We start from the raw sequence: 25647 nt of genomic DNA on the forward strand, positions 1-25647 counted from the left end.
TGACTTACCTGTTGGGCTCTGATGAGGCAAACATAGTGGATACCAGAGTAGTCTGAGGGGCCCAGGGAAGGTTTACAGGAGACAGAAGTACCCCAACTTTAGAAAGTATGCCCATATCCTTGATACTGATCTTTATAACAAAAACAAAACAAAACAAAAAAAGCCAACCTCTGTGTGTGTGTGTGTGTGTGTGTGTGTGTGTGTGTGTGTGTGTGTGTGTGTGTGTGTACAGGAATGTGCACATGAGTGTAGGTGCCTAAAGAGGCCAGAAGAGGGTGGCAGATTCCCTGGAACTGGAGTTATAGGTGATTGTGAGAAACCTGATGTGGGTGCTGGGAACTGAACTCAAGTGCTCAGCTATTGAGGTGTCTCTCCAGCCCCAAGATCTTCATTGCTTTCCAGATGGACTCATTCCACATAGGGAACTTTTCATCAATAAAATGGAAGTTCTTTTCCTGCCAAGACTTGCTAGAGTGTTCCTTCTGTTTGGCGGTTTCAGAGAATACAACATGTAGTTATTCTATACATGCAGGTTAGTCCTGAATATTGAGACTTTGGAGATGCCATTGTCAGGATGATGGATTAACCAGGGTACGTGACTAGAGGTCCTGAGAGAGTGCACACATTCTAGACCAAGGGAATAAATGAGGGGAAGGAACTCTCTAGGGGTGTCCGTCTCTAAGCCGAGGTTCAGGTCCTTCCTCCTTGTGAGTTGCTGAAACAGAGGCACGTGGGCCCCCACTTCTCCAGCATTCTAGAAAGTCCTTGCAGATGCTACTTGTTGATAACTCTTGCATTCACTCAGGGGAGTCCGGCTTGAGTTTTTACCATCTTTGATCATGAGTCCAGAATATGCTGAGTTTTGTCTCATATCTTCAAACTGTTGGCTTCTTGAAGCACAGTTTATGTGGTAAAGTGATATAAATTTATAAGAAGAAATAGAAGTTCTTTATGGAACATTGAAAGCAGAATTTTTAGTGACTTTCTGACATTTTCAATCAATGTGTTTCCTTGTGTGGTAGATTTGAAACGAGATGGTGCTGCCTGGAAGCCCAGGAACACTGTGTGATGCCCAGCTGCCAACTGCCATCATAGACATCAAAGGACCAAATCCATTCTGCTCAGGCTCTAGGCTGGTGAACACCGGGGCACTGCCAGATCACCCGGGGCCTCTGTGGGGACAGGCCTCTGTGCTTTGACAATGGCTCTCCTCAAAGGTCAGAGGGCCATCAACCATCAAGCACAAGCTGTTACAGAGGAAGAAGAGAGACGATGACTTACTATCAGATAGGAAACTTGGCCCAGGAATCACGGGTTTTATTGAGTAGAGCTTGTCAGAAAGCCACTAGTTAGGAGTTCCACAAGAAGACCAAGCTATACAACTGTCACATATGTGCAGAGGGCCTAGGTCAGTCCCATGCAGCCTCCTTGGTTAGTAGTTCAGTCTCTGTGAACTCCTATGAGCCCAAGTTAGTTGATCCTGTGGGTTTTCTTGTGATGTCTTTGACCTCTCTGGCTCCTACAATCCTTCCTCCCTCTCTTCGGCAGGATCCCCTGAGCTCAGCCTAATGTTTGGCTGTGGGTCTGCATCGGTTACTCTGTGATGACAATTGGGCTAGGCTGTAATCTATGAGTAAAGCAGAATATTGTTAGGCATCATTACATTGACTGTTTTTTTTCTCCAGTCGTGTTTGGTTCTATTCTAAGTCTCTGGGCCATCTAGCCTCTGGGTCCTGGCACTCCAGGCAGTGTGAGGAGTGAATGCACTCTCGTGGCATGGGTCACAGGCTGGACTAGTCATTGGTTGGCCACTTCCACAATCTCTGTGCCACCCTTACCCCAGCACATCCTACAGGCAGGACAGACTGTAGGTTGTAGGTTATGTGGCTGGTTGGTGTCCCAACCCCTCCACTGGAAGACTTGTCTCGTCACAGTAGATGGATAGTTCAGGCTACATATTCCCTATTGCTAAGATTCTTATCTAGGATCATCCTTGTAGAATCCTGGGAGTTTCCCTTATACAAGGTTTCTACCTCACCCCAAAAAAGTGCCCCCTTTCCAGTCATCTCAGTACTTTCCCCCTTTACACCCCCCCCACCTATCCCTCATAACATTCATTTCTTACCCCACAGGCTTCTACATCTTTCCTTACCTTCGTATTAAATTACTAATAATTCCTATGTGGATAAACAGACATACACGTGTGAACTTTTGCCTCTATACTGTTTATTTTAATTTATTTTGAGACACGGTCTCTCACTATGTAGCCTTGGCTGGCCTGGAACTCAAAGATGTAGGCAGAAGTTTCTGTTCCACCAACTCCCAAATACCCAGCAGATACCTCCCAAATTACCACACAGAATCTTATATTAAGTAAAACTACTTGGCCATTAGCTCAGGCTTATTACTAACTAGCTCTTACACTTAAATTAACCCATAATTCTTAACTATGTTTAGACACGTGGCTTGGTACCTTTTCTCGGTTCGACATTCTCATCTTGCTTCCTCTGGATCTGCCTGGTGACTCCTGACTCCACCCTTCCTCTTCCCAGCATTCTTAGTTTGCTCATCCCACCTGTACTTCCTGCCTGGCTTCTGGCCAATCAGCATTTTATTAAATCAATTTCAGTGACAAATCCTTAGAGTGTACAAGAGCATTATCTCACAGCATTTCCCCTTTTTCGTTTAATTAAAAAGGAAGATTTTAACCTAAATATAGTAAAACAAAAACAGTTATCAAGAATCATACTAACAATATCCAATCCATTTGCATTTGACAAAATTAGAGAAAATATTTAATTATCTATCTTATCCTGGTAAGTCTAAAGTTTTGTATCTAATTATCTTTTATTATAACTAAAGAAAACTATAACTATCTAGTCTTCAACTCCATCAAAGACTCCAGAAAGATGTAATGTTACCTAATGATAGAGACATCAGGCTGCCTAGACAGTCCATCCAAAGTTCCTCTGCAATGTTGGGGCATCCATCTTTGGCCTACAGGCCTAGCATATCTGTGTTTGTGATTATAGACTTATCTGTGAAGCAGGATTTTTGAAGGATTGTCCCACCTTGTTTCGGCAAAATTCTGCAGTCACTTTCTTTTGTGTCCTTCCTGCTTGTCCAATTTGTACAGCATACTGTCAGCAGTTGAGGCAAGGGTACTTTCTTTGCCCACATGGCTAGCTTTTGCCATAAAGAAAACAAACTCCATATGGAGTTTCTTCGATGCCCATCATCTTCTTTGAAGTAATTGGTGCTGCCAGGAGCAGACATGTCTCACTGTTGAGAAAAGTATAAGCTCTTAAAACATTTTAAATGCCATATTCTATAGGTCTTTGAAGTGTTTGAAGATTGCCTATGTATCTGAAATATATTTCTGTATGGCCTTGAAAACATGCCTAACATGACCATAAGTTTGTGATTATAGATAACTATTACTCCCTATTTCTTAATTTTATATTACATTTTTAAATGAGCTGCATAAACTTAATACCCTAAACAAGAGTAGAAATATACATACTGTATAACAAAATTAACTTTAAATTTGTATCAATAAACTAAAATCCATACTGATGTAAAATATGTAAGATTAATAGTTGTTTTTTGAATTAAAGTATATTAAATAATCTATCTTTTTTCCCATCATTTCTATATCATATCCCCCTTTCTTCTTTTAGAAAGAGAGATTGACTATGACCAATAACAATTTGTAACCAACCCCCTAAACAAAGACAAACATCCATAATCCATTTTTCAGGAATGTGGGCATCATTTTCTAGGCTACTTCCTGCTTATTGGGGGCACTGTTAATCTTATGGGCACCCTGAGAAAATTTAGGATTATGGTCAAGTCCTGACTGTAGTAGTCTGTGAGGCTGGATCATCTCAGCCAGCAGCCTTGAAACCTTTCTGGATGCAGAACTCAGAGGAAACTGCAACAGAGGTGCTCTGAAACACTGGAGTTTTTTTAGGGGGTCTTCCCCAATCAAATCTGATTTTTTTTAACACAGAATGAATCCACAGCCTCTCATTTCCCATGGAAATAAAAGCATAAACTCTTCTCCAAAGTAACATATCTTTTGACTTAAATTTTGAAGTTAAGGCATTTTCAAAATATATAGGTTGGATTAATCCAGTAACATTTATAATCCAATGTCTTGTAGCAGCTGTTGCTCCTTCCTCAGCTGTCAAACAATTCAACAACACGATAACATACAGTATCCAGACTCTCTGTGTATTTTACATCTTTACATGGCTTTTTTTCTTTTACTTTATTCCCTGTTAAGGACTTTATATATATTTCTTTTTTTTTATGACTGTCTATACCTTCTCTTTACTCTCCCAAGCCTACACATATTTTTAAACATATTGTGTGTGAACAGTTTAGAGGTTGGGTTTTTTTTTTTTTCTGAATCTGTCTTTACTGCATATCTTTATCTTTTTCTGACCACTTAAGCATTTAATATGCTAAGCTTCCTGCCTGGCTACTGACCAATCAGTGTTTTATTAAACCAGTTTGAGTGACAAATCTTTACAGTGTACAAGAACATTATCTCACAGCACAAAGAGATTCACCTGCCTCTACCTCCACAGTGCTAGGATTAAAAGCATGTATCGGCTCATCTAGAATACTCAATATTTTTATTCTTACTCATAAATAGTATATTTTTATCTGAAAACCAGAAAGCTAATAAGATTCTCTACATAATGATAAATATATTATAGCATTCTACAGTTAAAAGATTCTTACTATTTTGGTTTATCTGTTTTTTGGTCAAATTTCTCCCTTTCAGGATCTTGTGATGGTTTGAATGAGAATGGCCTCCATAGGCTCATATGTTTGAATGATTGGTCCCAGTTAGTAGAACTGTTTTGAGAAGGATTAGGAGGTGTGGCCTTGGTGGAGGAGGTATGTCACTGGAGGTGGCTTTGAGGTTTCAAAAGCCCACATCAAGCCTGGTCTTGCTATCCCTCTGCCTGTTTCTTGTAATCAGATGTGAGCTTTCAGCTACTACCCCAGTATTGGTGGAAGTATTAAGGCAACTCCATGTAGATAAAAGGGAGGTTTATTTTATGAGGTAACTTACAAGTGAAGGGATAGGTTACAGGGTCTGGGAAAGGTGTAGCGCAGTCCAGCAGTGTTCTCTGGAGAACTCTGCTCAGTCTACATCCAGTGTCCAGAATCCAGGAACCAAGAGAGCTGGCATATCCAGATCTTGGGTCTTAAGGGCTCCTGTCTTGGCCCCACCTCATAGGCGTGGCAGTTACCAGAAGCCTCAATGGGGGTAGTACTTCCAGGTCAAAGCTGGAACAGCTACCCACTACACCCCAGCGCCATGCCTGCCGACCTGTCACCATGCTCCCTGCCATTTATAATCAAATGTCTCTTAGGACTTCCTTCCTCAGCTGTCAAACAATTCAACAACAACACAATAACATACATTATCCAGACTCTCTGTGTATTTTACATCTTTATGTGGCTTTTTTTCATAGACTAACCCTTTGAAACTGTAAGCAAGCCTCTAATTAAATGTTTCCTTTTATAAGTTGCCTTGGTCATGGTGTTTTTTAAAATAATTTATTTATTTTATATGCATTGGTGTTTTGCCTGTATGTCTGTGTGAGGGTATCAGGTACCCTAGAACTGGAGTTACAGACAGTTATGAGCCACCATGTGGGTGCTAGGAATTGAACCCAGGTCCTCTGGAAGAGCAGTCAGTACTCTTAACCACTGAGCCATCTCTTCGGCCCTGGCCATGGTGTTTCATCAGAGGGATAGAATGGAAATAACACAGATCTATTTCTAGTTTTTAATTTTGTTCCAAATATTTCCCCCATTCCATTCTTTCCATATAACACTCTGACATTATGATGACTAATGCATATTAATTGCACAGGAGCCATGCTAATAATCTCTGTATGAGTCCAATGTTAGCATATGTGCTGCCAGGGTAAACAATGCATACTAGCTGTACAAAGTACGTTTCATTATAACCTTTCCAGGATGCATATATCATACTTCTGTCATGTCCAGCCTCCCTTCAGAATAATGTAAACAAAATAATTTTAATGGCTACAGAATGAACTTCACAGATATTCCATAATACCTTTACTTATTCTTATTTTGTGTTTTTACTTTCACTATTTAAATGCTATAAAGTTACTCTAGGGATTTTGGTTACTCATCCATCAGTTTCTGGCCAAATTTTCTTACCATGTGACTCCTGGGGTTGCTGATACACTTCACTTAGGTGGCGTGATGAAAGGAGGTCCTTAGTATGCACTGTGCTCAGGCCAGGAGGGTGACTCATGGACTTTGTCTGGAGGTATGTGAACAAACGTTTGTTCACCCAGATAGCACACTGACATTATACTAACAAGACGATTTCACTCAAATCACTGAGTTTATTGGGGTGACTTTAGGTGTTGGTATTGCTTGTACTTGTCTGTAATAGCAAAAGCTAAATCCACCAAGCAGTGTGCTGCGTGGCTTGGAGATGCCACTGTGTACTGCAGTGGGAATCTGCCATGCTGCTTAGCTTATGGCGGGTGGCGGCCAGCTCCATCTCAAAGGCAGCTGTTGAGAGACGAGACTCTACCCTGCTGCTAGCATGAGACTGAGACTAGGAAGCCCAGTGTGGCTCCATTTCTGTGCGTTCAGAATCTTTAAGCTTTCTTAGGTCAATGTGGATCAATGCCCAATGGTGAGTGCCCAATGTAGCTGGAAGTTTTCCTGTGTCCCACCCAGCCGTGCGGTGCCTCAGCTGCTTATAAAATAATCATTCAGAGGCTTAATATTAATTACCAATTACATGGCCTATGGCAGGCTTTTCCCTAGCTAGCTCTTATATCTGAAAATAACCCATTTCCATTAATCTATGTTTTGCCACATGTTCCATGGCTTTAACAGTCTGCTGGCATCTTGTTTCTCCTTTGGTGGCAGCTGGCGTCTCCTCCTCTCTTTCCTTTCTTCTTCCTGTCTATCTGCTTGAATTTCCTGCCTGCCTCTAAGCTGCCTTGCCATAGGCCAATACGGCTTTATTTATCAACCAGTCAGAGCAATACATCTTCACGGCATACAGAAAGACATCCCACAGCAGAGGGGCCTCCTAGATCTTGTGGCTTTCTGAGCTTCCTGGGTCTTACAGGTATTGTAAGAGTTGTGTGTCTTATGAGTCCCCCTCTTCCCTCTAGCATGAAACATTTCTGTTCTGAGGAAGTAGTTACAAAACAATACACCTGGGCCCAGAGGCCCATCTCCCTGGCAATTCCAGATCACATCAAGTTGACAATTAACACTAAACATCATAAGCTCTAACAATGTCTACTTTTGCTTTGTGTAATTGGGTACTCCAGTAGTGGTTGTATATAAAATTGTTGTTTTCCTCATATTGAACTGACCTGTTGATCTCTTCTTCTCCCATCCCCCTCGATTTTAGCTGACTGAGTATAGCGGCTTCTGCGTATATCTTTTTTTTTTTTTTTTTTTCTACTTGCAAGAATAGCTCTTTCCAGTCCTTCACTTCTGGTGTGTCTATGCTTTTACTGAAGTGAAGAAGGAACTCTGTCAAAAGTGTTGGCACTTGGTGAAGGCAGCAATGGACACCACGGGTGTGGGCAGGGGGACCAGTCTTGGAACACAGGGGTCAAGCCTCCAGCCATACCTCCCACTATGCCAAGCGCCGGTCCCTGTATTGTAGGGCACTGTCGTGTCTTGGGTTCTGCTTTGTGGGTCTATGTAGGTTTACGGGGTTACAGACTTTAGAGCAAGTGTGGTGGGATTCCAGGGATGCTTGTACACTGAAATTAGTGTTCTCCCAGGAAGAACGGATCCTCACAGTGGCTTCTGCAGACAGTGTGTAGTGGCTAAGCCCGATCTCATGAACTGGGGGGAGGGCACGGCAAGTTTCTTTCCTGAAGCGGAGCTACTGTGGGGATTCCAGGTCTCCTAATTTGGCTTGCAGCCTGTGATGAGTGGGGCACTCTCTTGTAGCTAGGATTGATGTTGTTCAAAAGAATGGAATTCACCTAGGCTATGCTAATTGCCCTTTCTTCTGTGGGAAGTCCCCTGGTCATGACTCTAGGGTCAGCATCCCAAGCATCCATGTCTGAAGGGGTTCCCATCTCTTGGGGACTTGCTGAGTCCAATGGCCACTTACTCCAGAATGTCATCATTTACTTCCTTTGCTTCCTATCTGCAGAGAGGAGAGTGTAAAGACTTTTATTTTGCCTCCTTTTGATCTTGTTTCTTTTTATTTAAAAAACTTTTCAATTAATCTTATTTTTATTTATTATGTGTGTGTGGTGTGGTGTTGTATAAGTGGGAGTGCACACACATATGTGTGGCGATGTTTTATTTGTGCTGAAAGTGGTGGTATTTTATTTCTATGTTAATAAATAAAGCTTGCCTGGAGATCAGAGGAAATAGCAAGCCATTTTAAGTAAACACAAAAGTCAGGCAGTGGTAGCACTCACCCTTAATCCTATCACTTAGCAGGCAGGGTCTCTGTATGTTCAAGGCCACACTAGGGAACAGAGCCAAGCGTGGTGATACATGCCTTTAATCCTAGCACCAACCATAGAGACCTGGAGGTCTGTATGGACAGGCAGTGATAAGGAAGTGAGGTAACTGGGCTAAGAGCCAATGAGAGGGCAGAACAGCAAGGCAATAAAAGCCTGGGCAGACAGGAAGTCGTGGCACTTTGGAAGCTGCAGCGTGGTGAGGTAAGGTTAGCTGGTGGCTATTCCTATTTCCCTGATCTCTAAGGCTTTCACCCCTATATTTGGTTCCATGTTTTTTATTTAATAAGACCGCTTAGAAATTCGTCTACACACACGTGTGCATGTGTGGGTGGAGGTCTTGTCTTGATTGCCCTCTACGATTTTCTGAAAGCATCTCTCACTGAACCTGAAGCGCATCATCAGTTGTTAGGATGGCTGGCCAATGAGCTTCAAGGATACTCCCAGTTTGCCCTCCCATCCCAAGACTGGGGTTATAGCCACGTGGCTCTATGCTGGGCTTTTAAACAGAACTCTGGCGATCTAACTTCCGGTCTTGGTTCTTGTGTGGTAGGAACTTTGCCAAAAGAGCCGTCTCCTTAGCTGTCTGGTATAGTTTCTATTCCTCTTATCTGATCCTTTGCTCAGATGAAACGTGAAGACCACGGGAGACCAGATACTGCATCAATTAAAGCTTCCCAAGTCACTGCAGGGTCTTTGTAACGAAGAATCCAAAACCGATGCTGAAGTTTTCAGTTATTTAATTGAAAACTTTGGATCCCAGTGTGGGAAAGATCAGTTCAGGAACTAATTCATATGGATTTTGATGTCTTTGGGCTTTGCTATGTCTTTAGAGAGATTTGTTCTTTGAGTTTGGGTTTCAGACTTTAACTTCTCCCTAGACATTTGGTAAGGAGGAGCTGGAGAGTGGCTCAGAGCACTTGCTCTTCTGTCAGGAACTCAAGTTTGGTTCCCAGCACCCACATCAGGCAGCTCGCAAGTGCTTGTGACTCCAGCTTTAGGGAATCTGGTGTTCTCTTTTGTCCTCTGCAGGTACCTGTACACACTTAGGCATACAAGCACACACACACAAACAACACACCCACCCACACCCTCTCCTTGGCCTGCATTGGCATCCCTCCAGCTTTGATGAGATTCCAAGAGCTTTCAGTGAAGCAAAGCTCTGTTTGCCTGAAGAAGCCTGAAAGTTACTGTATACTTAGAAATAATCATGTGACCCATGAGGTAAGAAGACACATATGAAAGATGCTATCACATTAATTGGATTATTTTTGTCCAATTTAAGTCTGTATGCGAGGGCAAGAGGAATGGATTTTTGTCTTAGTTAGGATTTCTAAAACACCATGCCCAAAAGCATCCTGGGGAGGACAGAATTTATTTCAGCTTACAGCTTGTAGTCTGTCATAGAGCAAAGCCAGGGTAGGAATTCAATTCAGGGACTGGAGCAGAGGCCATGGAGGAATGCTGCTTACTGGCTTGCTCCTCATGGCTTGCTCAGCCTGCTTTCTTGGAGAACCCAGGACCACCTGCTCAGGGGTTGCACCACCCACAATGGCCTGGACACCTCCCACATCAAACATTAATCAAGAAAATGCCCCTCCCTACAGGTCAGTCTTAGAGAGGCTAATGTCTCTCTACTGTCTAGATTTGTGTTAAGTTGACAAAAACCAACCAGAACAGATTTTCATGCACCAAAAGCAGTGCACAGAGTATATAACAAGGCATCTTTATGTTTTGATATTGTGCATATGCACAGAAATGCTGAGACTTTTTCAGTTAATGAAGACATGCCATTTTTTTTTTTTTGGTATTTCTTCACTTGTGGAAGATAAAAAGGTTTTGGCTTGTTGGGTGGTCACCGATGGTGAGAATTCATAGTGTCTTCTTGCTGGTTTTGTTAATAGACTTCATGTATCTGTCATGATTTTTTAAACTACCGTGGTTATAAATGGAGAATATCACAGTGGTATGCATTTGTATATCTCACTTTGGCTTATTTATGATATATCTGACCTGTTCATAATTGTTTTACCTGTGCAACCATTGTTATTATGCAAAGCCATGTGTGTTTATCCTAAGTATTTTGCTGTACATACTAGTCTGTAAGATGGTCTGTCGTGTTTTAAAGTTCCACAGATAAATTACCCTTTTACATTAATAGATGTATTGTAAGGAAATTTAAAGTTATATTCTCCCAGAATTATATGATTTAGGAATTTTTTAGTCTTTTGTAATAAACACAAAGAAATGTAGTCTTTTTTTCGATTTTAAGGATTTGGATTCTGTTACTTGAGGTTGTATTCTCGGGGAGGAAGTAGGGATTACAGCCTGATTCTCAGGGGCAGTGTCAGCAAGATCACATGACTGACAGCCTTTTACCCATATGCATGCTCCAAGTAGAACTCATCAGTAGTGAAAAATTATATTTATACTTATTGGTTCAAGCCAGGGCTAGTCAAGTGCTTTGGTTCTGAACTTCACTCCCAGCCTAGAAAAATGCTATGTTTTCAGGAGCAGATGAGAGAAAGGGTTTATATTCCAGTGAAGGCAATCCATCATTGTGTACTTCAGATTCATTACTTCACATGTTTAAAGTTCTACCTTAGCCGGGTGGTGGTGGCGGCGGCGGCGGCGGCGGCGGCGGCGGCGGCGGCGGCGCACGCCTTTAATTCCAGCACTTGGGAGGCAGAGCCAGGCGGACCTTTGTGAGTTCAAGGCCAGCCTGGTCTACAGAGTGAGATCCAGGAAAGGCACAAAGCTACACAGAGAAACCCTGTCTCAAAAAAATAAAAAATAAAAAAAAATAAAGTTCTACCTTGATTTTTTTTGGAAGCTCACTTTGCTTAAATATTTTCAAGATATGAGGTTCTCGTACATTTTCTTCTAGTTGTATTATTATTATTATTTTATTATTATTATTATTATTTAGAGAGGAGAGTATTGCTATGATAAATCCCAAATAATTTCTCAAACCTGTTTTTAAAGTGATGAAGTTGGACACTGAGCAGAGGTGTTCCAATACATCCTGAAGCAGTGTGGGGATTTCCCCTCTCAACTCTTTTTACTAACTTCCGGAAGAACTTTAAGAGGCTTGCAGAGACCAGTAAGTATGGACTCAGGACATTTATTTACAGGCAAGAGAGAAGGTGAGTGTGGTTAAGCAGAAGTCTGCAAAGCTTGTCCTTGCTTGCCGGAGTTTGAAGGACTTGCAGTTGTCTCCAGTCTAAGGAGACTTCGCTTTGGGAATGGGTGTTGGGTAGGGCTCAAGCACCCACCATCTCCTACAGCACTTCTTCTCATCGTTACATTCGCCGATGGTGTCATCCGTGGATGTACATGCTATGTCTTTGCATACCCCTTTCAGAAAAATGCACTGCTTTTCCCCTGGGAGAAAACCAGCCTCTCCTGTGCAGAAAGACATTGGACAACACTGTTAATTCACTTTCAATGTACTGTAAATATGGGTGAAGCCCCAACACCAGAAGGTGGCTTTGGAATGGGAGACAAATATTGTCTACACAGGAAGATCATGTGCTTATACAGAAGTAGTGCCTTTTTTTTTTTTTTTTTTTTTTTATAGATACCTTGGAGTTAGCAGGCTAACTTGTGGGATTTTAGAGATGTGGTCCTCACCCTGGGCAGCACATCTTAAGTGTGTGGAAGTGTTTACTGTTAACATGATGGAGAAGGTGTCTTTGGAACTTTAGTGGACACACAATGTCTTGTTCTGTTTCCTCTCTATTGAATCACCCTTCACTGAAGGCATCAATACCTCCACCAAGAAGCAGTTTCAACAGCATCTTTATTAGATGCGTATGTTCTCATCTCCAACTCACTTTGTAGAAAATCAGCCCATCCTTCCACTTCCAGCTCAGCACCCCCTTCAGGACTGCATAAGAAACACCTTTATTGAGTTACTCGATGCCACTTGTGTGTCGTGCGTGGAAAGACTTTTCAGAGCTGAAAGTTTTCTTCAAGTATATCCACATGTTTTCTTAATTCATTTGGCTGTTGAGGAGAGCATGGCTAAGGCTGCATGTCAGTGCCCTTCCGCTAGCCTTTTCAGCACCACAGAGGTTCATTCTTTCCACTGATGATGAAGGTGGATGTTACATAAAAGTCATGCATCTGCTTATGGTCCTTAGGAGAAGTTGACTCAGTGGTTTTAAAAACAAAGCACACAGGGGCTAGGGTACGGGGTCCAGGTTCCAGTGTAGATAACCTTTGGCCCTGGCCTTGACTTGCTTCCCCAACAGCTTTGTCCTCCCCACCTCCTTGTGCACCCCTCCGCTGTCTTTGCAGACACTCACACTGCATTTCCACCTTCCCTGCTGCAGCATCTCCAGACCTGTGCTAGAGTGTCCACCTGAATGTCAAGAAACAGCAGCTGAAGCAAAAATCAATCAATAAAAGTAAAACAAAGCACATGACACTAAGAGAGAAAAGTGGTGGAGGGACGAGAGGAAGACCTGGAGAAGAGGGACGAGAGGGTGGGTTTCATCGAAACACATTATATGCATGCATAAAGCTCTCAAACAATAAAAAGAATTTAAAAAAAAAACACAATAAAAGTTACATGCTTTGATCTTTTCCTGCGTCTTTGACATTCTGGGTTCACAAGAGACCTGGCCATGTGAAGTGCTCCTCTCCACTGAGGAACTCTGTCCTCACAGTGCAACCGATTTGGGAAGAGCAAAGGAAAGTTGATCTCCAGGGTCAGGGATCTTGAGGTCAGAGGCCTCTGAGTTCCCTGTCAGCTCTGCAGAAGGCCAACTCTCCCCTCCTCCTCCTCCTCCTCCTCCTCCTCTTCCTCCTCCTCCTCCTCCTCCTCCTCCTCCTCCTCCTCCTCCTCCTCCTCCTCCTCCCCCTCAATAGCCCTTCAGTACTCCATTTTATTACCATAAGAATACTTACTGTGAGTTCCAACCTTTTCACATTTTTAAGAGCTCTGGTCAGGAGGTTTTAGAATTCATCTATAAAATTTACTCACCGAATTGTCCAACTGAATTTTTATATCAAATCCCCCTGTCCTCTTCACCTCCCAGCCCTGATAACCACCATCATAGTGTCTGTTCCGATTTTGATTAACTTATATAGCAGAATGACACCTTTGGTTTATCCCACCCAGCTTAGTAACCTCTGGGTTCTTTAATGTTGTCACACATGGCAAAGAATCTCTCTAGTTGCCTCAATACTCAGTTAATAGACCTTGAGGGAAAAGTCTGGCAGAAATCAGTTGCCATTTTTATGTCCGCGTGGATTGGTGGAAACGAGAATGAGCCAGAGGAAGAGACACAGGGTTCAATGTTGCAACCACATGTGTGATCTTAGTTAAAGCATCTTATTCACATGATCATGGCTTCTGTTATCTACAGTGAAAGATATGACCGCTAAAGTGCCATCTACGTTCAGATAATTACCATCATATTTTACATCACAAGTTCCTGCGAGTCTGTCCACCTGAGCCATGCTTTCTGACTAGGGCTGAGAAATAAACTGAGGATTGTATCAACTCCTCTGTGAGAGTGCAGCTATGTGCCAGGTTAGATATGAAGATGTTCATAAATTAGGCCTAAAGCCACAAGTGAGAGGCTTTGGCTGTGCTCTAAGAGGATCTCAGAGATGAGCCGAGAAGGGTTCTCTTGGTGAGGACAGAGAGATGTGGGCACCCTGCTGGTGGTGGGCAGTGCTGTTACTACTGTCCAGCCCCCTGCTCCCTCAGGTATGCTCAGCAAGCCCCCTTTCTTCCAAAAAGTAGTAGGGAATGAATTTTGTAAGTTCTCACCAGAATCTGCACGAACCAGCCAAAAGAGAACTGGAGCAGCTTTAATTTCGATTCTATGAACTAACATTCAAATGTGTGAATTGTGTGTTTCAAGGATGCAACCAGATTCTTACGCACTTCCTGTCACCTTACAATTAACATTTTTAAAATTGACACTTCCCATTATCTTCACTTTCCCCATAATTCCTCTGGTCCCGAGTTTTCTTATTTGCTTCTAGTGTTTACATGCACGTCTCATCAATAGACTGTATGTCTCCATCTACTCAGCAATATGAGTTCATTTATCTCCGCACTCCCTTGAAGACTAGGGTGCTGGTGGTAGCCATTTTTTTAAAAGTATATTGACTTAAGTTTTTAGTCAAGTAGTTTCTCAGCCTCTGTTTCTTTACCTTGGCTTTTCCCTCTCAGTGGTGGGGTTCTTGGGCCCCATTTTATGTCGATAGGATTCCTCCACTCAATTCTGAATTTGAACCTCATCAGTTCTGAAAATGTTGGACTTTGGGATACTCAAGTCCACGTGCTGACATCTTAGTTATAAGGGACAAAGTATAGCTGTGTACCTCAGTAGACCTCCTAAGAAGCCCTGCTCCTGCCTTCATTTCCAGGCTTACCTTTCGGCATTATCATTACAAAGAGGAAGAGGACAGACAGGCAGGAATGAGGTCTCATGGTTGAGTGGCCAGCAGTGTGGAAGGTGGTCAGTGATGGTGAAGTGCAGAGCTTTTATTTATTTCTGGGGGCCTGAGGTTCTGTCTGTTCAGTGAAGCTTAACATGCAAAGAAGAAAAACTGCTTTTGTTGGAATATTTCCAAACCTTAGAGTTTCTAAATTTGGTGACAAATTAACCTAATAATAGGAAACCAGATGGTCAATCTTTTCCTTCTGCTATGTGCTCTCAGTTTCACCAGAGGTCAGTATCTTTAGCCAATTCTCTTTTTGGAAAACACAATTCATGATTAAATTTTTCACAGGGCATATACTGTTTATGTCTGTTTGTGGAGGGCTGTTGTCATCAGCTACGTGGACACAGCATGTAACAGTCAAATGACGATAATTAGCAACTCTCTTCCTGCGAACATGATCAAACATCCCCTAGCGCTTTGAACTCTTTAATTAAATATTACCCATCTTTTCTAATAGCCCATCACATTCCCTTTGTGCTGTCTGTATACTTACAGTGCAAGGTTTTCCACCTACCCCGGGCCACACCTTTAAAGAAAACAAACTCCCCCTCCCCCAGGAGCTGTCAACTCCCCACAGCTCCTCAGTTAGGGTGGGGCACTCACGAACCCCTTCCCACTTTGTGCTGAAATACTGACTGGCGTGATCTCAGGCAGGTCTTATGCAGGCAGATCACAGGGGGCATAAGCTCATGAGGACAGTTCCTATCATGTCCAGAAGACATGATTTGCCCTGCTCACCCCTGACCCCTGGCTCTTAATATCTTTCCTTCCTTTTGGGGGTGCAATGGTTCCTGACCCTTGTAGTGTGTGTGTGTGTGTGTGTGTGTGTGTGTGTGTGTGTGTGTGTGTGTGTGTGTGTTACACAGATGTTCCATTTGTAGCTGAGCACTCCACAGTCATTTCTCTGCATTTTGACCAGTTGTGAGTTTCTGTATTAACCATTGTCCACTGCACAAAGAATCTTCTCTAATGAGGTCTGACAGCTGCTCTGATTTATGGGTAAAAAGAGGACAACATGATACCTTGGTATTTTTTGACAAATAATAGCAGTAGGTTTACTCCTGAGGCCTATGAGCTCCCCAACTCTGGTCCTTGGTCAGATTTACACAGTAGGCATGTGCTTCTTTCTTAGGAGGGGTCTTAAATCTGAGCAGAACACCATAGAGTGTTCTTTCTTTGTGTGTGTGTGTTTGGTTTTTTTATTTTTGTTGTTTCATTTTGTTTTTTGAGACAGGGTTTCTCTGTGTAATGATCCTGGCTGTCTTAGCACTCTCTTTGTAGCCCAGGCTGGCCTCGAACTCACAGAGATCTGCCTGCTTCTGCCTCCTGAGTGCTGGGGTTAAAGGTGTGCGCTGCCATGCCTGATCCTAGAATGTTCTTGACACTGCTGTACCTATGGGCATATCTTGCAAAAAAGAAAAAATAGAAGATACAAAATTGGGAGTGGGGGAAAGGAGGGGAGGGGCAGGGAGGTGAGGGGCAGAGAGGGGAGGAGTAGGTAGAGGAGGTAGATCTAGGAGGAGTTAGAGGGAGGAGGGGTGGTAGGCATGTATGACAGCTTCAAAAACCGACATTAAAAGTATGGCATGCTGTGTAACAGAACTTCTTCCCCCACTGGTATTGTCTATTCTCCACTTCCTCACTCCTCACCATTCCCTGCTCCAGCTGATCCTCCAGTGATGGCTAATCTCCTCTCCTCTCACAGATTATCAGCCTCCTTAAGCTTCCACTAGTGAGTGAGAACACACTATTTGCATTTCTGGGTCTGGTTGGTTTCACTTCATACATTTTCCGATTCTACCCATGTTGTCACAGATGAAAACAATGTTCAGACACCTTTCAAAAGCTTCATGAAGAGAGGAGCTCACTAGAGAGTTGCCAGTTGGGGGGGGGGGGTGTCTATGTCCCGGAGAGAACAGGGTAGAACGGAATAATGTGGTGTTGGTCTTCCTGTGGTTGGCGTCACAGAACATTGTAATTAATCTCCAGCTCTACCCACATTCCTGACAATGGTAGGATTTTGTTCCTTTTAAATGATGGGATGCTATTTTATTGCATTCATGATACCGATATCACATTTTCTTTATCTCCCCACGATAGTTAGGTGTGTTCTGTTTCTTTGCTAATGTGACTCGTGTTGCAGTAAACACTGGAGTGCAGACAGATGGCTCCTGAAAAGAGTGTTGCAGTTGTGTCCAGCTGTGCCACTGCTGGACCCAGTGGCTCTGCCTGTAACTCTGAGCAGCCTCTACTCTGCTTTGTACTAATTTCTATCCCCATTGGCATCGTGTGAGTCATTTTCCCTCACCATCTCACTGGCTTTTGTGATTTTCTTTTCTTTTTGATAATAGCCGTCCCAACTGGGGTGACGGGACACCCTAGTATGCACATAACTTGCGTTTTCTGGTCACTTACAATTTTTCTATATACTTTTTTGTAGAAGTAACCAACCGTTTTAAGATTCCTGCTACACTTTTTGGCTATTTGTATGTTCTCTTTTGAGAAAGGTCTATTCAAATAACTTTCCCTTTTAAAAAAACATCAGGGTTTCTCGCTGTATCCTGAGTTCCTGGTATATTCTGGATATTACTTCCTCATCAGATAAATGGAGTGCAAATGTTTTCTCCCAGTGAGCAGTTCGTCCTTTGAGTCTGCTGATTGCTTTCTTGGATGCCAAGATGCTTTAGAGTTTGAGATTATTCCATTTGCATAGTTTCACGTTGTTGCCTTTGCTTTTGGGGTGTGATTTAAAAAAAAAAAAAACCCACGCTGTCTACCCAACTTGTTAAATTCTCCACCATTCTCTTCTAGCAGTTTGTTGTTTCCAAGCTAACACTTAGGTTGTTGGTCCATTTTCAGTGAGGGATGGAGGCCCCTTGCATCCTTGTGAGGATGTGTATTCCCTTTGCATGAGAGGGAGTGCATTTTTGCCGTGGGAAAAGGGAGTCGACGCAGAAACAGGGTGAAGAAGGACTGAGATGCTGGACAAAGGCCATGGCTGTGATACCCGTTTTCCCACTCCACAGGGGACACTGGGAACCAGGAGTTCACCTAGACCAGGTAGGAGAATAGAATACCCTGGGAACCCAACCACAGCAGAAGATGAGGTAAGATACACACTTTAATATTTTTATGTCTTTTTATTTTCTTTGTATGAGTGTTTTGCCTGCATGCCTATCTGTGTACCACATGCATTCAGTGCCCACACAGGCTAGAAGATAGCATCAGATCCTCTGGAACACACACTTTAAGAAGCAGCCTTCTCAGGGAGAGACGGCTCAGTGGCTGCTCTTTCAGAGGACCCAGGTTCAATTCCTAGCACCCACATGACAGTTTGCAACTGTCTGTAACTCCGGTTCCAAGGATTCCAACACCTTCTTTGGCCCATACCTGCACCTGTAACACTTGTGGTGCATAGACATACATATAGCCCAAACACCCATACACATAAAATAATAATTAAAAAAAACCACAGCCTTCTCTTTGCTATTTTGCTTTATTATTTATTGAGTAATGAACAAGAATTTATAATAAAATACAGAAGAGAAAAATAGAGGAAAGGAGAGAGAGAGAGAGAGAGAGAGAGAGAGAGAGAGAGAGAGAGAGGCGCGAGGGTAAGCAGACTATGAAGGATCCAAGTGAAAGACTTCAGCTCTTGGTTGTAGCATCCTCACCTCTGGGTTGATGCCCTGTGGGCAGGCAGCAAGGTCATTTATTTAAACACATCCCAACATAGACTTCTGTTTCAATGCAGTGTGATTGGCAGACACCATTTAGAAGTTAACAGATTTCCTTGAACTTGCCCCTGACTACGTCCAGAGAGGGTTATTATAACTATTTACTTGACTTGATGAATTTTTACTTAGTACACAGATTGGGAGGAGGGGGTCACATCTGGAAATAACTTTGTACGTATGTTCATTGTTACTTGATTTTTTACACCAATACTTAAAAACCTGATTGTAATGATATTTGCTCTGCCCATGACCTTGGCCTATAGGGCCAGAAGGAGGCAGTGTTTCTTGCCATTTACATGACCTCTTAAAAGGAAAGGGAGAGGGATCATGAGTCCTTCTCCCTGCTGCCTGCTTCCTGATGTGGATTAGCTCCCAGTCAGATCAGAGAACAACTTCAGCTGTCTACTCCATTCTATATTTGTGAGTGTATTTCCTCACTCTAATAAATTTCCCTAATATTCCTTAAACAGACTCCAGTAGATTTATCACATTACATGGCACCCAACATGGGGCATGAACCAATGACCCTGAGATTAAGAGTCTCATGCTCTACCAACTGAGAGAAGGGACCACATGACCCCTCTCTCCTCTCCAAAAAAAGAGGAGAGAGATGGAGAGGAGAGAGATGGCTCAGTGGTTAAAAGCACTGACTGATGTTTTAGAGGACCTGGGTTCAATTCCCAGGCCATCCAGTGTCCAATTACATCAGGAAGCAGGAACCAGGAAGGGAAACCTTGTGAACCCTCTCTTGTTGCGGGCTACAGGAATATATCACAAGAACTCAGCTGGTTATGGCAAAGTCACTGCCTGGAGGGATCAAGTAATTCCTCCAGAGGAAGCCAAATTCCAAGGAGCTTTTGGTGTTATTTGGCTTGTTATATATCAGCTGTATTCTGTTATGAAAATCATGTGTGCCTTCATAGTTTTCCCAATTGATTTTTCCCTAAGGAAGGGCTAACAGTGTGGACTGATCACTCTCTGGACATACACATTCCAGGTATTTGGAGAACAGCCTCAGGAAAGGCTTCCTCTGGAATCAGATATCTCCCTTAGCCACTTTCAAGGACTAACAGTAATAACAGTCCACATGCAAGTCTCCTGATTTAAGGTAAATTCCACAAGGAGACACCACCTAGGTCAGGTGGACATTAAGTAATAGCTTTACACAATTTAGCTCAGACCCTCCTTTCTTACAGCCTTACTAACTTTATAGACCTCTAACTCCTTACCTAACCACTCCTAGGAATATTTAGATAACCTTCTGAGCTAATAACTATGCTCAGTCCAAACCCCAGTTCAAGCCTCCCTGTAATTGTCATCATTGACAGCATCCGACCAGGTCCATCCCCAGATGGAGGAAAGTACCTTATCAGAGATACCTCTGTACTCTCTAAGAATGGACTTAAAGATCCAGGCTACCTGTATGAGAAAGCCTGGTGGATGTGCCAATTAAGCTTAACTTCCTTCTTTTCCAAATCTTACCTCTAGTTCCAGATCTCCCTTTAACTATCACCAGAGGCATCTAGCTGTACACAGGTTGCCTAGCGACCAAGCACACTTTCCCCCACCCTGCAGAAAAATGGCAGATAGCTTGGACAGATAGGAGCCACAGGAAAAAAGAAGGCAGTTTTGTTTTCTCCCACTGACCTAGCAACTTACAGATTCTTAACATTTTCTACCAATCACATTTAAGACTATTAGTTGAGCACATAAGATCCCTCTTTTTAGATATTACTTGAATTTAGCCTTTAGTTAATTCATTTCCCCATTGGTCACTTCCCTTTGGGGTTGCAAATGATAATTAATGGTTATTGCCCCTCTATGTGATTCTTATCACCCCTTCATTTGACCCTGGAAGCCTGGCTTTACACTGCCAAGGGATTACTGCTTGTAAGTGTATATATACCAGGACTTCCAGGGCACAGGGGAACGGAGAAGAGAAAAGAGAATGGAAGAACTAGATGGGTAAGAACTTGAGAGGAACAAACTGAGATGGGGAAGAACTAGATTGAAGGGCTAGAAGAGAGTACTAGAGGAATGAGATGGAAGATGAGGAAGAGCCAGATGGGGAAGAACAAGATGAAAGAGAAAGGAGATGGAAGAGGAGCTGATATGGGAAAGAACTAGATGGATGAGAACCTAGATGGGGCAGAACTAAGATGAAAAAATTAAGATAGAACCTGGAGGGGACAACAGATAAATGTAAGGAGAAATTGGGCAAGAAATGAGCTAAAAATGAGAGCAGAGTATAAGCTTGTAGAGAGAGAACCAACACAGAATAATAAAGTTTATGGACTAAGGAATTTCGTGTACATAGATTCATTTCTTTTCTTCAAAGATTAATTATCAGCTGGTTGTAGATTCTTCCTGGACCCTAGAAGGGGACTCTCGAGGTCCTGGATCCCCTTAGTCCCCAATACTCTCTCTTCTCTTTTTAAGAGGTCATGTACAACAGCAAGAAGCACCACCTCCTTCGGGCCTTATCGCCCAAGGTCATGTGCAGAGCAAATACCACTACACCTGATGTCACAAAACATTTGGAAATTTCTTCTTGAGAAATCTGGCAACATTGGGCATATCTAAGTTAACAGAAGGCTGAGGCTGAGTAGTGTTCTCTACTTCATGAGTTCTAGGCACGCACACAGTACTTTATTCTTTCTCTTTCCTATCTTCTAACAACAATGACAAGAAAGAGACAGGTTTTTAATACCATTTCTTCACTGCTGATTCTTCTAGAAGGTTTTTAGATAACTCTCTAGATATTATATGCTATCTATCCATCATCTATCTATGTACCTGTGTATGTATGTATCTCCCATATTTACATATTTATCTTTTATTTTTATTTATTTATTTATTTATTTATTTATTTATTTATTTATTTATTTATTTATTTTGGTTTTTCGAGACAGGGTTTCTCTGTGTAGCTTTGCGCCTTTCCTGGGACTAGCTTGGTAGCCTAGGCTGGCCTCGAACTCACAGAGATCCGCCTGGATCTGCCTCCCGAGTGCTGGGATTAAAGGCGTGTGCCACCACCGCCCGGCCCATATTTATCTTTTAGAAGTAGAACTAAAATATTGACCTATAAGAAAATACACCTCAGGGACATTGCTAGAGAGATGATATTCTTCTCGGGAAAGAGAACTATATGTCTACACAGCTCATGGACACATACATTCTCACTGTTATCTGTCACACCTTGGTGTCACATCATTCATTCTTTGCTCTCTGATTCTAGTTGTGGTCACATCTCTGCTTTAGAAACCATTGCATTAAGAGTGAATCATTCAAGTTCCGAAAAAGATAGCCAGATTCACTTGTTTGAAACATTGGATAGTATTTGTTTTATGGCCTAAGATCTGACTGTCCCAGAGGTTGGTCACATGCACTCATATGCTTTCAGAAGTGGCTTTATTCTGAGCAACAAAACCTGTGTTTTCTTTGACAATTTCTTAAGCTATTTATTAAGAATTAAAGAAGCTGGGGCTGGAGAGATGGCTCAGCAGTTAAGAGCACTGGCTGTTCTTCTAGAGGTCCTGAGTTCAATTCCCAGCAACCACATGGTGGCTCACAACCATCTGTAATGAGATCTGGTGCCCTCTTCTGGCCTGAAGGGACACATGCAGGCAGAACACTGTATACATAATAAATAAATAAATCTTAAAAAAAAAAGAGTTAAAGAAGCATCAAAGCATTTTTTTAGTATTCTGGAATACAAAGGTCAATGCTTTGTTTTTCTTCATTCTATATCAGTAAACACCTTATTTATTTTTATTCCTTGAGAATTTTATACATATATATAATGTGTTTTGATCAAACACACCCCCATTCCCTCCCTTCAGCTGACCAACACTAATTCTTGAATCCCTTCAAATCAGTGTGGGCTATTAAATTGAAGTGAACTGACATTCAAATGTATTAAATTGCCTTTGTGGTTCATACAGAAAATACTTAATGGATGAGAAGATAAAACATGCAGGCAATAGCCCATTTTTATTTAGAATGTAAATTGGGAAATAATTTTAAGGGTATAGTTTTGTCTTGTTTTAAGCCAATGGACCTTTTAAGTGTTGAGTGCTAGGCAGAAGCCAATTGAAATCTGAATTGACTGATTCTTGGGCTTTGCATCTTTTCATTAGCTAATTACTGTAAATACAGGTTCCCCTTCTATTAGGCTGTCCCATAGTAGCAAGAAGGTTCACCCTAGCTTAGAAGACTGGGGAGGATGACCACTGTACTGAATCACTGAGCATCTCTCCATCTCAGTACCTCTTGCCTCCTACCATGGCTGTGTCCTCATCTGACGTCACTCTCTGGTGATGAATTGCTCAAGGGCAGAAATCTCAGAACACTCAGTGCACCCAAGAGCCAGGCTCGAATCTTGGCACACAGAGGGAATTCAGGAAATGACTGTGGAACAATGGCTTGAGTTGCTGATGTTTCCATTCTGTAGCAAATAGGTGAAGGAATTTGCTGTCATGCTCAGTTCACATGCTTTATGCTGCTTTGTACAGCTGAAGATATCAAACATTAAGTCCGCATGTGACATGTCATGTGGACTCCTAAGAATTGAAGTGACATTAGGGGCTTTTGTAAAATGAACTTCTTGGCTACTAAACCTTGTCCATTTCACAGTGTGGACTCCTGTCATTTCTATCTACTTGGAATGAGAACAGAATCTAGGCTCAGAACAGAGCCACAGATCCTCCTGCCAAAGCACTGGTGGAGGAGGAAATGGGACCAAGGGAAAGGATTAGATCATCTAGGGACCCAGTGTTGGAGGTATGAGGACAGAGTTGCAACTTATGTCCCAGCCTTCTCTATTTCCCATCTGCTTTCTCTCTCTTCCTCTCTCCTAACCTTACCTCCCAAAGCCGCAGTTGGAATGCAGATATCTACCTAAGGACCATGGGAGAAGACCCACCTTCCTGTGGCTTCTTTAACATCGTTTCTCATTCCATTTTGGTGACAAGAAATGGCCTTTCCTCTGTTCATTTTGTGACATCACACGTCCTGTATTTTGTTTGAATGGCAATGAGAAGGTGAGTAAGGGGGGTGGTGAGGACTTGGTTCAGTCACCAGAGTACTTGCCTAGCGTGCAGGAGGGTTTGACCGGAATGAAGCACCACAGGCATGTGGCAGTGCATGCCTGGAATTCCAGCACTTGGGAGGTGGATGCAGAAGGATCAGCAACTCAAGGTCAGCCCTGATTATGTAGCCAGTCCAAGGGCTACAAGAAACCCTGTCATATTCCTAAAAGCAAACCAGACCACACCAAACCAAAATGATAAACACACACACACACACACACACACACACACACACACACACACACACACTCAAAACAGAACAGGTTTTCCAAATGTCAAGGGTTTTTGGAAACAGAGTCTCGTGTAGCAACCAAAGTTGAGTGGTGTATGACTTTCTGTGAATCAGAGGTCACCGGATGATTTTGTTCTTTGTGTGCTTGCTTTCCAGCAGGGGGTCAGTGCACAGTAAATATCTACAGTGCTAAACTGGTTTTTGATCTCCGTTTTCTTCCCACTTTCATCTCTGCCTTTTCCACTTTGTATTTCCTGAATTGGAATTGTGCTCTAAGCCGTCCCTCCCTCCCCCAGGATGGAGTACTGTGAACTAGCTAGCTGTAAGCAGTCTTTAATTGCACATACTTAGAAAAGAAACTCGATTTATCAAGATAATCATACCTCCATGACATTTCTGCTGGACACTTTTAGCAGTGACTCTTTGCACATATAAAGCACGCAGCCAAAGTAAGCGAGATAAAAGACCACTTTCTGACTCTACCCCATCCATCCCTGAAGGTCCATCCGGCAGGCACCAGAGAAGAAGAGACTGGATTCCTTCTGCTGTAAAGCAATGTGTTGCTTAGTATCTCTTGCTCTACATCTTTAGGAAAGAGATTTTTCTAATTTGTTTTCATTGGCAGGTTAAATCCAGGAGCCTGTACACATTACTCCAAGCAAAGTGCTGCTTCTTACGGTTCATGCTGAACGCCAGACACACTCTCTGATTTCCTTATCTCAGTTCTACTTTAACAGGGTAGGTGTTGAAAAGGAAGGGAAAACCAGGGCTGCTGGACTGAAGCCTTCAGGTGTAGCATCAAGGCCAAGGAAGCAGGCTTTTACAGGGATGGATTAGGGATTTTGTAGGCTGCAGCAATCTCTCAAGGTCACAACTCCCACAATCCCTTCTGCTGGGCCCTACAGAGCAGTAACTTTTCCGAAGGGAAAAGAGAGCTCTGAAGATAAAGATTTATTAGAATTGCCCCAATTTTTTTACTTATTCTGATCCAGAAACTGCTAGTAACTTTGTCCAATTAAATTCACACTTACAATGGAGAAAAGAGCGTTGCAAGCCCTTGAAACAGTCTTGGTGTCATTTTCTCTAACCCACAGTTGTAGAGGAAAATACATGAGTCAGCTGACTACAGGCCTCTCCACCATTGGGTCTTCTGGATTTCTTGTGAGAATGCCTTTTGGACCTCGGGTGAGCATTATTTTCCCTGCAGAGTTTATTTTGTTACCTGGTAGAACCTGCGTCGTGAAGAAGAGAGTAGGAAAGCAGAGAGTGATCTTCATGGTGGAAGAAGAAAGCCTGGCCTCGCTTCCGGGAGGCAGGGAAGACCTCTACCTGTGGCTTGATGGCCTCGCTTCCGGAAGGCAGTGAAGACCATCGGTGAGATGCCTTTGTCTGGACAATGAGTGTCCCTCTGTACCTCATTAGGGCTGTTTATGGATGGCAGCGTTCTGTAGAGTGATCTCTATGGGAAGACTGAAGTCCTTGTTTTGTGGGTCCCTGGACTCATCAAGGATGTGGTTGCATGCACAGTTTTGATCAGAAAACCTTGCTAAATAGGAACATGGTCTCCAAATATTTTGGCTACAGATGAAAGTTTGTGA

General features: G+C 42.7%; 2 protein-coding genes across 2 annotated transcripts; both read right to left on the reverse strand.

Moving 5' to 3' along the window:
- Positions 1-11745: 11745 nt before the first annotated feature.
- Positions 11746-14976, reverse strand: Defb130b (defensin beta 130B). Its single transcript, XM_052734260.1, has 2 exons — positions 14919-14976; positions 11746-11927 (listed from the first exon to the last, which is right to left on the reverse strand). Exons 1-2 carry the CDS (start codon positions 14974-14976, stop codon positions 11746-11748), a joined length of 240 nt encoding a protein of 79 aa, XP_052590220.1.
- A 3662-nt stretch (positions 14977-18638) lies between these two features.
- Positions 18639-25421, reverse strand: Defb108b (defensin beta 108B). Its single transcript, XM_052731879.1, is given in 2 exon segments — positions 18639-18799; positions 25379-25421. Coding segments are annotated over 2 exon segments (204 nt in total).
- Between the last annotated feature and the right edge of the window lie 226 nt (positions 25422-25647).

This window comes from Peromyscus californicus, unplaced genomic scaffold (genome assembly GCF_007827085.1).
Source record: "Peromyscus californicus insignis strain IS unplaced genomic scaffold, ASM782708v3 Scaffold_12__1_contigs__length_115047231, whole genome shotgun sequence".
Taxonomy (NCBI): domain Eukaryota; kingdom Metazoa; phylum Chordata; class Mammalia; order Rodentia; family Cricetidae; genus Peromyscus; species Peromyscus californicus.